At 31.7% G+C, this 13,302-nt stretch overlaps 1 protein-coding gene across 1 annotated transcript in view; it reads right to left on the reverse strand.

Annotated features, from left to right (window-relative positions):
• Positions 1 to 665: 665 nt before the first annotated feature.
• LOC125057243 overlaps positions 666 to 13,302 on the reverse strand; it is a 31,497-nt gene continuing 18,860 nt past the window's right edge. The window contains exons 3-10 of the mRNA XM_047660817.1: positions 6,916 to 7,011; positions 5,904 to 6,010; positions 4,880 to 5,025; positions 4,034 to 4,114; positions 3,554 to 3,703; positions 2,854 to 3,001; positions 2,089 to 2,227; positions 666 to 1,959 (exon numbers count right to left, since the gene is read on the reverse strand). Of these exons, the coding sequence (XP_047516773.1) occupies positions 1,772 to 1,959; positions 2,089 to 2,227; positions 2,854 to 3,001; positions 3,554 to 3,703; positions 4,034 to 4,114; positions 4,880 to 5,025; positions 5,904 to 6,010; positions 6,916 to 7,011 (1,055 nt within the window). The 3' untranslated portion in view covers positions 666 to 1,771. The remainder of the gene's footprint in view (positions 1,960 to 2,088; positions 2,228 to 2,853; positions 3,002 to 3,553; positions 3,704 to 4,033; positions 4,115 to 4,879; positions 5,026 to 5,903; positions 6,011 to 6,915; positions 7,012 to 13,302) is intronic.

The raw sequence follows: 13,302 nt of genomic DNA on the forward strand, positions 1-13,302 counted from the left end.
GACAAAACTATCGGAACTACACACTCGCTTTCCGCTGCTCGCCAACCTGTTTCTAATTCCAGCTCGACTCGCTTCTCGTTCATCGTCGGCGGTGGGACAACTGCCTTAAGCGGAAACAAGCTAAATTGCAAAGTGATTTTTTATGAAGTCCCAAGTATCACGAGATAAGAGTAGTTTGATTATGTTGAATTTGAAACAAAAACGTGACGTTTTTGTTTAACAGGCAAACGGGCAAGAGGCCGTGTTTTTCATAGATCTTAACAGTTTAATATCTAAAATGATATGAATAATAAGTTAACATTAAACAATAGTGTCCACTTTAAGAAATCGATTGAACTACAATAGATTTTCAACACAGTTATACGTATTAAAAAGAAATATACAGTTTAAAATACGATTTTGTTTGCCGCCAATTAAAATGGTGGCAAATAATAAATAGAAGCAAAAATTTACTTAAGGGCTGTGATATATGTTACAAAGTTACAACTAAGTAATTATATTTCAAGTAAATAAAGCGCAGGCCTATCAAATACCAAAGATTACATTTTTGGTGTTTAAAATCTACACGGGTTTTGCTAGCTTAAATGTTGCAGCAGATTTTGACAACATAAGTATTAAGTAGGCAGTAAGCGACTTTTTTTTGGGTAAAATATAAATAAAAAACATTAATTGTAAACATTTTATTAAAAAAAAGGCTTAAGAGCTCTCCAAACATGGTTAAAAATAAATGTGTATTTTTCCGTACATACATAGTTACAATCATAATTTATAAAGACAATATGGGTACGGGTATTTGGAGCACCTGTTTATTTTAATTGCTTATTGGTCCTTCTAATAAATTATTGGTCCTTGCTTGCTTTCGTACTTTTAATAATAATTGTTGTTATATATACACAGTTAGATAGTGTATATATATATACAGTCCGGTATTCCCGTGGACCATTCCGGTGTTGAAGAATGGGGCAGACACATACACAAATTCTCTTTTCGCACGTAATGATTCATTCTGAGATATATTGATCATTTCTGGCAAGAAAGTTTTCTGCCCTCATTGCCATATATTGACGAATTTTGACATCCATGCCCTCGTGAATATTGTTAATCATCGATTAAAAGCAGTACTGTTAAGTATACACTTATTACTATGGTAGAATTACTAAACTACTATTTCTTAATTTTACATTTTATTTTTAAGACTAGTGAACTTAAATGCGACTGCATTAACTTAGTAAGGCTTAAAAATAAATCTATTATTTAAAATGGACGGAATTAAATGTAATGGACGTAAGTAAATTAATATTAATTATTAAATGTGGTTTTTGCACTCATTAGTCAAGAAATACATTTTCATACTTAATATTATATTTAAAAAACGTTGCACATTTTTCTAGATGAGAATTATAAAGAAATCTAAACAAATAGTGATTTTAGACAAACAAATTGCTTAATCTCACTTATACAGAATCGTCGCTAAATTACAAATATTTTAATTGTAACACTGGGACACAGATTATTATTAAAATGTGAACACGTTTCCTGTTAGAAAAGGTTAACAAGATGGCGCTGTTATACAATACCTAGATACTGAAATAGCATAGATACTGAAAACGATTACATTTACTACAATTCAAATAAAATCAATCCATTGTGTTCAAATTAATTTCATGATTAGTTTGATTAAATTTTTTATAACACAAGTTGTACCTATTAGATTACAAAAAGCGCCATCTAGCTTAAAAACCTTGAGTTAATTTTCCATAGTTTTGGTAGTTTACTTAAATAATAAAGCTATACTAGCGATCAATAATAAAACACTAAACGTGGCTACACTACCACCGGATTGCTGTAACACTAGTTGGTTGTCCTGGGTGTGCTCGGCGACGGTAGCTGGAGTTCCATTTCTGTCACCCAAAAGCTGGTTTGCTACTTTCAAATTTTTTATCAAGCCAAAAACGTCTTCTGAAAAGTTAAAATCATGTTTTACTTCAAACTTCAAGGATTATAGAAGTCTAGTTAAATCAAAGGGTATGTTGAATTATTGGAGAAAAAAATATTTTTACCCATAGATAAAACCTTAGAAAATAGTACCTGCTTCTTTATCTCCGTCTAAATAGGCAACTTTAATAAACGTTGTAAGCGACACTTCATACACTTTGTTACTGTCAGCGTTGGTAGCTATTGAGCGCCGTTTTCTACCATACGCTGTTACGCCGTTACTGCATTGCACCTGAAACAAATAAAAACATTTTTTTCGCAAATAATCGAAAATTATAAATTTTCGCCCTAAAATGCATTTACTTTATATTCTTACAGGTTTAGCAAAAATCCTTAAATATTTAAATTTTATCGAGCAGTTTCGGCCACGTGGCCCCGGCTTGCCTTAGACCCAAAAAGTCGACGGCGTGTGTCAGGCACAGAAGGCTGATCGCCTAGGAAAGTGCCTATTACATTGACAAATGATCATGAAGCAGATACAGAAATCTGAGACCCTGACCTAAAAAAGTTGTAGCGTCACTGGTTTATTTTAAGTTTTATCTATTTTCTCTCAATTAAATAATCACAATAATTTATTATTAATTATGAGGGTCAGAACTGTTTAGTTTATATTATAGTTTGAACATATATCTTTACTGACATAATGTTTTTTAACCGACGTCGACAGAATAATAAAATAAAAGGACATAATAGTGATTTAATAAATATAAATTAATTTATTAAATTGACGTGTTTAATATGTCTGAACGCTTCTGGGAAACCGTTTAATAACGAAAATTATCAATAAAAACATGAACAAATTATATATACAAATGCAAATGATAAAAAAAAACTGTATAGGCCTTAAGTTCCGCTTACCCCTTGACACTTGTCGAGGCATACTGTAACAGTACCCTTAAATTGCACATAGGTCGTATCGGGGAACTTGAATGCCCTAAATTTGGCTGTCAAGTTATCACCGTCGTTGGTTTGGAAGTTGTCAAAAAGGTAGGGGTCGATCGAACATCTGAAAAAGGTTTTTTATTATTTTTAATACATTAAATTGTGTTGTGCGTGATAGTTTAAAAAAAAGGTTATCTCAATAATATATAAACTTATTGGTAATGATGGTATCCTTATTATTAGTATTTCAAATTAAATGTGACAACATTAGCCGTAAGAGTGTTTCCATTTGAGAATCAGTCTTAACACCTCCTACGCCCACCGTGGGCGTCGTGGAGGAGCGAATAACAGACCAGTCGCCATCAATGACTTCGGCGTCACATACAGATCCATCCAGATTTGTTTCTGTTATAGCGACCAATTGAACACCGATAAGCGTTATTATTAGGTCAAAATTAAGACAGATACAAAAAGTTAACTATGACGTTTGTGTTGTCACACGTCATTTTGACAGTTTTTTTTTCGTTTAAAATGGCGGGGAAAACCATCCTTTTTAACGGCGCAAAATATTATCAAATCTATGTATATTTCACGAGATATCTATGTTTTCTAAAATTGTGTCAACCTACATGTAAAATCATAGATTTTATCGATATAGAGTATTGTTCAAACTTACCCATTAAATATTATGGTCTCCTGCTGTTTACCCGTGTCTGTCACATGCATGTAGCTCACCAATAATCCATATACGGGTGCTGAGGAGTTATCCAGGAATATTTCCATGGATAAAGGAGTCCCAGGGCTGACGGAGATCTCACCTGATACTCTGGAAGAGTAAGTACATACACATTTTGTAACGGCCTTTATTTATGAAAATATTAATATAATTTATATTTTAATAATACTGTTGAATAAAAAACAAAAGTATAGCACAATAATCTTTCCCCTACAAGCATTGGGGAAATCGCATAAATGCTACGTTTTTCGTGTAAGACCCCGACCATGAATAGGTAAATAACAATTCAATATTCAATTGTTTTCAAGATTTTCAAAGTTTTTTCTTTCATTTAGTCTTTGCAGCCAGTTATAGTAAAATACCTACATTTTACAATAATACGTAAATTGACTGTATTACATATTAATCTTTGAAACTCACTGTTTTCCATTCTGTTTGACGACTGCCCCCAAGATTGGTTCCGGGGCTCGGCCTTCTTCGTATCGTGTTATGTCAAGAACCCTACAAATATAATAAAAGCCTTAAAATTAAAGTTGACAAATTAAACGTATGTACAAAAACTTTTCCTTTTAGCACACAATTTATTATACCGCCATCTAGCTGTTGTACTTACTAGATACTATTTGCTTAAGATGTTAGGATATTAGTCTCATAAATTCTATAAGATATACCATCGGCAATAAATTATTATCAGTATCATATTTTATTTAAATAATATAGTTTTATTAAACTCATAGATAATAAGATGTAGACCTAAGTTGTTCTTTGGAATTAAGAGCTTGAGAGTTGCCACCAATTTGGTTTATAAGACAAAAATATTTATTAAGTTTCTTGAGTATATGTCAAAGTACTGAAATTTTGATGTGATATTATTTTGACAAAATTTCATTATACATTTTATTATTTTACTAGATAACCCGGAAGAATTTCGTATCACCTCACCTCATATATATGTATATTTGTGTCAAATTTATAAAACAGACCAAAGAGATCGGAGCTACAGCTATGAAACATAAATTTCTGAAGGCATGAAAACAAGTGACAGTTTTTATTGCGAAAAAGACAAAAGAGGTCACAGATAAGGTGAAAGATCATTTTTAGTATTTTTCTTTACTTATAATTTACCTACACCTTTAAACCTGACCCTGACCTTCCACAAATATTTCCAGATAATTAACCAAATCGATTCAGCCATTCTCGGTTTAGCGAGACAAGCGAACAGCAATTCGTTTTTATATTCATATATTATGTTTAATTGATACATACTCAGGTTCACTAAAATCCAATGGAAAAGGTTCTACGGCTCTTCTAGACAAGGCTCGCTTGTTCGTGACGACACAACGGACAGTGACAGTTTCTCGTACGCCCGATAACGTCTCTATCACTATTTTGTGGTAGTATGTTCGTTTTCCCTGAAAATAACGCATACAAATACAATTTTTTTTCATAACAAATTCGACGAGACATCCACAATATGACGGCTCATTGGTCTAGTGGTTAGTACCCCTGACTGCGAATCCATGGGCCCCGGGTTTGATCCCCGGCTGAGACAAGCATCGATGTGATGAGCATTTGGTGTTGTGCTTAGGTCTTGGGTGTTTAAATATGTAGGTATTTATATGTCTATCTATCTATAATATGTATGTATATCCGTTGCCTAGTACCCATAACACAAGCTTCACCAGCTTAGCATGTGAATTGTCTTTAAAAAAAAAAAAAATATTATAAGCAATAATTTTATTTATTAATTTTAGCAGAAGACTAAATTAGTAATCTACGAAACAAAACTGGTTTGTATGTTCATCAAATTATTTATTTACACTTCGTCACACAGATTACAAGTTATTAGGCATCGAGCGGCCTTATAGCTAATAAGCGATTTCTTCCAGGCAAACCTAGTATGAAACATAAAAAAGGAACACCAGCTGAGGGTAGAGTACAAGAAGGGCATTAATAATTAACAAAAAGTTACATGTATCACTTGAAATATAGTAACAAAACTAAAATGAAATAATAATAATAAATATTAGTCAAAACTTAATTGCTCTTTTTAGGGTTAGCTAGTCATAATTAAGAACTATAAGTAGCTAATTACGAGGCAGAAGAGAAATGCTTAAAAATAAGATTCTTAAATAATGTTAGAGACTGAGCTCGTCTGATATTAAGAGGTCCTTACCTCCTCAGTTACAAAGGACGATACTTTGCACAGTAAAGGAGGAGTAAACAAATTACTACTATTATATGACAATTTCTAACGTCGATTTAAAAAAGAAAACGAATAGGTACTTACAGTGATCTTATTTAGTACTCGGGTGACGGCACACTTGTGGTAATCCTGGAGATCTAACATGTATGTTGCTGCATCGGCCTCTATCACTGGCTGACAGGGCGAATATTCTAAAAGAAGAAACATTTACTATTGATTTTTATACCAACATTACAGTATAAACCGAACCAGTTGTGTGGGATTTTAAAAGTAGCAGTTTTTAGACAAATTTAATGTAAAAGTAAAAGTCTTGGGGTCTCAGGGTAAAAGAGAAAGATGCTAAGGAATGTCATTGCCTTAACATTTTGACATTGACTGTAAAGTATTTCTTTTCTTTTCTTATTGATTTAAGAACGTGTATTTGCAGCTTAACTAACTTTAAAATGACAAACAAAATCACTACATAATGTTAAACTCTGAAAATAAAGTCGTGGTTAGATGTTAGTGATATATTGGACAATGGACAACAACTTTTGTAATCAATTAAAGACCCGTTGTCCCAATTTCTCTACAAACAATAGTTCCTTTCGTCGGAAAAAGAATTCGTGAGAACTACTTGTTTACTTTCTCGGTGATATAAATAAAAATGAATGCAGGTTTGACTGTAATTATAATAACCATTTTACACTTATTTACTATCTAGAATTATGAATATCGTTTGTTATTAATTAGGATTTGTTTGAGTCCGATTAATGCACTCACCTCGTACTCTAGTGTGATACGTTTCTTAAGAAAATCACACGCAGAATTATATAGAGAACTATTATCTATGCTATACAATTAACCTGTCTTATTCTTAAATGTTGTTCTGGCACAAAATGGTAATTCACCAAAACTTTACCTAGAAATGTATTGAATATAATTTGATATTATCTTTTTTGCTGTTAACGTCCTGAACCTTTAAATTCATTTATACTTTATCTTAATTCTTTCCCTATAATTCTTTACCGAGATGAATCAACACGAGTAAATTTAGTGGAAGCGTAGCAGACTGATTGAAGATTACTAGGCAAAAAAGTTGTCAATGATAATTTACCTTTTAACTGGTCGAGATATGATATCTTCCTGTCCCCATCCATTGGCACAATCACCTTCATGTAATCGGGACCACATTGAATTTGTGCCTCACTACCTGTAAAGAAAATCAATTAAAACTAATGCTTTACGACTTCTTAGAATACAGCAGCACAAAATAAAACATTTTTTTCATTATATATGTATAAACAATTAAGGCTTGTTTAGTTAATATAATAACTATAATATCTAGGTATATTTTATAATATGTAAAATATGTTTATTAACTAAGACTATCTAATTACCAACTAAAATAAATAGACAAAAATTTTGTGGCTCCACACTCATTTTGCTGTTATGTATTTCCATGTTATAAATAAAATTCCCTTGGCCGCGTACATTGGTTAGTATGAATACGAGAAGCTCAAAAACGGATTTGGTACGAGTTTCACCAATACAGTAATTACTGACAAAGACTAAGGTGTATAATTCAAAATGGAAAATTGACAGAAATCTTGCCAAACAAATGAGTATAAAACAGATCAATTTATAATATATGAAGAATAATTCAAGTCCTGTTGGCTGTACCGTTAAAATTTGCACATCGAAATAAATCTGGTTTTCGGATGCAACCAAAAAAGTAGTAGGACCGGACCACCTTTGATGTGACTCACAGTTACATCATTCTTAAATATAATTTTAACGTTTTTGATAAGATCTATTGTAAAAGACATATTAGAATAATAATAATAACACAATGAGGATGTCTGTAATATCAACAAAATAGCTTAAAAAGATTTACATAATTTTTATAATTCTTTAGATTATGTATCACTTGCTAAAGTCCTCGACCGTACCGTCCTTAAACTATCAGCTAAATTAAATAAAATATCCAAATACATATTAGGGACTAGGGAGATGCCAATGCATTCAATTCATTTAGTAGCATAACTTATTAGATGTGAAAAATACTTCGCACGGAAGAAAAAAGCTATGTTTTATCGACTACATTCCGTTCTTCACTCTAATATCTGTAATCTTTAGTTCATACAAAAGCCATAAAGATTCCCTGTAGATATTATCTAAACAATACATAATCACACCATAAATGATAAATACGGTAAGACCATTTTGGGATTATTTCACACGAGCGTCAAGATGCGGAACGGGTGACGACCGATAGGTCATAGGCTATAGAAAATAATAATTGTCTATGGGTAATTGCCATAGATGATTTCCTCTGTTGTCTCTACTAAAGAAAGGCGGGAAAACGTGGGAGAGACGTTTAGCAAGCAACGAAATTTCAAATTATTATAAAAGTTTAAATCCACAATCAACACTAGGGTTAATAAATTTTTGGGTGAGTGATGAATATTAAGACACTTATTTAAAATTTAGTACAAACAGAAGAGTTCTTATGAATAATACAGACTTAATTTGTGTAATAATAATAAATGTGTAAAAGTCGTGAGCTTTCTTTTTAGAATAATCTATGTGAAATATAGGAATAAAGGAAGTTGATTAAAACAATGATAGAGAAACGCAACCAAAACCAAGTTCCGTAACTAGTAGAGTCTGTGAACCATGCAAAAACGTTCCTTGTCTGGATATACAGGTGGTTATAAGATTTTTTTATTTGCATTTTATTCCTTTAAATATTAATAATATTCTTATCTATTCAACATATAGACGATCTAGGAAAATATACTTTACGTACTTAATAGTATTTCAATACAGCTGACAAAATATTTGATAGTAATCTATGCGTATATTCCAATATATTATTACGCTCTATAATTATATTATAAGGATTTAAAATTAAATTAGTTTTTTTTATATATTTAAACGTAAAAGTACAGTTTAAGAAACATCACCAGTTTCGAAGAAAACTTTAAATTTAGTATAAAGTTCCGCTCAAAACGGTTTAAATTTTCAAACTGTATGCAGATGTTCTATTTTGAAACTCGTTTTAAGTTTCGTTTATTATATTATATTCTTTTATTATGTATATTTCCGGATATTACGCGTTTATTTTAGACAATTGCAACGTACCAGATGGTTATGATCGACATGACGGTTACGATTTATTTTATTTTTAAACTAATCTACACAAATTATTTTTTATTTAAAATGTAGTCTAAAGTAAACCACCCCTAGTGCTGACAGCTTTTTTGCTGAAATGGGATACTGAGTAATTACTCAGGTCAACGTAGCGCAAAAAACACAAGGAACTGGACCACCATGTATACTGTTTACAATGCGTTACGATCAGATAATTTCGATCGTTAATCCAGGTCCAAGTTGCCCTCAATGGTCAAGTTATTGTTAACATAAAAGTTTTTTCTCTACACTACTAAATTATGCTATTTAATATCCTAGTCAAAACAAAAAAGTCAAAAAAAGAACTGTGTTCTTTTTAATTTCATTATTAAATAATGTATTTATTCTTAAATCTCTAGTTTTAAATTGGGAACTGGCAATGTAGATACCATAGACTCATAAATCTACGAATTAAATCCACAGAGGGTTAAAGGAATTCACTTTCATGTACTGACTAACGTTAATAATGAATAAGCGTTTCTAATAATGAAATGCAAAAAATGGGCCGCTACAGACGCGCCGACATCCGCAGCCGTGCAACACTTACGCGACTCGAATATTAATTTGTGACGTTTGTTAACGACTGTTATGTCACAGTTTTGGCGTGTAATTTTAGTAAAGAGATGGGATGGGATTCCTGTCTTTCGTCGGGAATCAAAACCTTTGTAACATTTAACATCATATCTGCCAACCACGTAATGGCGGCCATTTGTTGTTTAATAACAATTGAAAGTTATCATAGAGTCATAAACAATAGTCTCGTTGGTAAATAAACTTAATTACTTAAAATTTATTTGAAAAACGAATGTACTTTCCTATGAGTGTCACGTGTATCCGCTCTGTTCTGTCCGAACCTAGACGGTTAGATATTTAAAGATGCTATTTTGTTTTTAAATTTGGAATAAAATGATCAATTATCATAACACAATTGACAGTTTGCAAGAATGGATAGATAATAAAAAATGCGATATAAATTTCCTAATTAACCTAATGATAAGTTTTTACTGCTGGTTTGTGATGTATTTCTATCACTTTCTAATCATAAAAGTTATTTTACAATTAATGTATTAGTCTATTATTTAAAAAAACCTGTTAAGGCTCAGATAAGCTCTGAAAATGAATGAATCAGAAACAACTACTATAATTTAATAACTTTATTCGTTACCCATAAACGGATAAGCAATGCGCAATGACATCACAAATGCGATGAGGATATCGCTTTGACAATGTGAAATAGCCCTTGAATGCTTACAAATTATCATGATTGTGGATTTATAAGTATTTTTGGATACAAACGTCGCACCGCCTTTGTATTTATTCATTTAGTATTCGAAATGATATGAGCAGACGATTCTCGATCCTGAGTAAGCAGTGTTGGCCGTGGCTTCAGCGTGCGACTATCATGTCAGGTGGAAGGTCCTAACCCCGGCAGTGCAATAGATGTGCAATAGAATAGACTTTCTTTCTAGAAAGGCTGATCTTGTCTATGAAATAATAATTAAAACGAAAAGCTATCTGCTGCCCATATGGGTAGCGCCACTGAATTATTATTAGTCGATAAGTGAATTCGCAACCCGTCTGTGAATCTATTCTAAAGCAAATGAAATTTTGTCTATTATCATGCTCGTACCGTGAAGAAAAACATTGAGAGGGAACTAGCATGTCATAGATCATGCATAAGTCAGAGTCCATGAGCCTTAAAGGCTTGTGGCACCACAGGTCTTTGTATTGAAAATCTTAGTCTTCATAATCCTATTTTTATATACCTTGTCGCTTAGCCAAGCCAAGTCTGTAGCCAAGTTTGGAAGTATCATAGTTGCTTCTAGCCAATACTCAGGCTGTAGCGCGTCAAGCAAATGACACATCCAGTTGCTTAAGTCATTTGGATTTTGTTTAGAATTCTGTATCAGTTTCTTTGATAATATTTCTTTATACAAGTAGATGAACTTCTGCGACGAAAACGATGGATTTTGGATGTTACTCATGCTGGTTCTGCATTTCTTTACGTAATAGGCAAGTATTCATTGCGTACATGTTGATGTCGTACATGAATACCATGCAGTTTTCACATAAAAATAAACTCAGTTTTATATCTTTACATTAAACGAAAATACTATTTAATTCTTTTGTAAGCATGCTTTACCAATTAAATGCAAACAAATTAATTGACATTCGCATTCCATGAATAGCCTTCAATATTTATTGTTTCTTGATCCCAGTCGGAATTCTTGGATGGAAATTGTAGACCTCGATCTAGCTTGTTTATAAATAAATAAAAAATAACTAATTGACTTACATGTATTTAAGTCAATAGAAATGTATATTTGAACTTTTAAATGTCCAAAATAACCTAAAAAATTATACGCCAATTATCGTACTGCAGCTTTGGCTGAAGTGTGTTTATTAAGAATTTAAGACTATATTATATACTATTTATAAATAATAGGTTTAAATTGACCTCCATATTACTCTCTATGTCAACAATTAAATCCGTAATTGTTTTAAGTTCCAAAAGAAAATGCTTAAAAGTCACTACAATCAATTACTGTAGAAATTCAAAAGTCAATTTATAAAAAAATGAATCGCAAAATGTGTTGCTAAGCACAAAAATTCGAAGACGGCTAAACCAATTCAAGATTTTTTTTAAATTTATCCTTGAACTCTGAGGAAGGATTTTATTCAGAAAAAACTAACAGTCCCTATGGGGTAGTATAATAAAATGTTCCATACGTTGGTAGGTAGCTACTAAAAAGGTAGGAAAGTAAAAAAATCATATCATCTAAGTTGGCGGGACAGAAAATAAAGTTAGATTTAAGCTTCGCCTTGCTACAGTAGGCAAAAAATTTAAATAGACAATTCTAGAATTACAATACTGCACGACATCCTTTTTGTTCAATCCCACTTGCTCTAATACCACTGAGCTAAGACGTGAGAGGCAGATTTAAATAAATTATTATTATCGCTTGCACGAACGAGGAATCGAACCTGTTATCTGTTGAAAATCTCGGAATCTCCTGACCACGAATTGTACTTAGCTCCCGACTAACTGTGTGAAGACGTATTGTATGTTTATTTGTTTGGTACAAGTTATACGCGAAACCTTTAACCCTTATTGGCACATCCGTTTGTATTAAGGTAATTTGGATTTTTATACAAATGAGAGCATTTTTTAAACTCAGAGCTATTTATGAGATACAGTCCAAAAAGTTAAACTTAAAATTAATATTAAAGATTAAAATTTTCGTCAATAAAGTAGTTATGAAGTACACCTAAAAAATATTGACGTGAACTAAAATCACGAAGTGAATGGCATTACAATTTATTACTGAATTATTTTCACCCAAATTTTGCTGCCTATAATATAGAGTAGATATGACAGATCTACTTTTTAGTATATATTTAGTTGGCTTTATTAACACAAGACTTAGACCACAATTTCCATGTAACATTTAAATAAACGGTTAAATTTTACCGCATACTTCAAGACGTTCTAATTGAAGTGTTTCCTTTGAAATAATATGTTATTTGGAATATACATAAGGTTCTCTCTCACACTCTTTGTATGTGATAAACTCCTATACATTTCAATTCATTCATTTTAATTTTTAATTTTTTTGGAAATGAATATGGGTTACTCAGACATTGTAGAAAAAATTCCATCGGTCCAGTATTTTTTGAGTTTATTCGTTACAATCATAATTAAATATAAATTTTTCCTCTTTATAAAATAGTAAACATTATTATTTTATACTTTATAAATCCGTAAATGGTATATAGATTTGAGAAAAGAAACTACTGATCGTATTGCTCGACTATGGTTCACCCAGAGACATTGTGGATTCGCGATACATTTCTTATTTTCCAAAGAACAACTGATTTATGTCGCCAGCGCATAACAATACATTTACGGAAAGTAAGTAAAACTGGGCTATTTGGCTAAAAATTGTTATTGAGAGGAATCTGTATAAAACATGGATTTAAAGGCGTTATTGGAATAATTTTTTTTTTATTAAAAAACCGTTAAGAAAAATATTGATTTTTATACGTCAGTCACGTGACATAAGACGATGACAGATTGACAGATAATGGCGTATGGTGTAAGTAAATATTGTCTATGACAATTAACTAAACATTTGACGTTTGTTTACATCCATTGTACGTCATAGGGACTGGTGCGACGCCATCTTGTATTAACGTTTTGGCGGGTAAAATTATGATTATTTAAAGACTTAATAGAATTAAAAATATATTATTGTATAGGTTCCATATCAGTCATAAATAATTTAAAATGGTTTTTAAAATCTTCATC

This window comes from Pieris napi, chromosome 16, assembly GCF_905475465.1.
Source record: "Pieris napi chromosome 16, ilPieNapi1.2, whole genome shotgun sequence".
In the NCBI taxonomy this organism is placed as follows: domain Eukaryota; kingdom Metazoa; phylum Arthropoda; class Insecta; order Lepidoptera; family Pieridae; genus Pieris; species Pieris napi.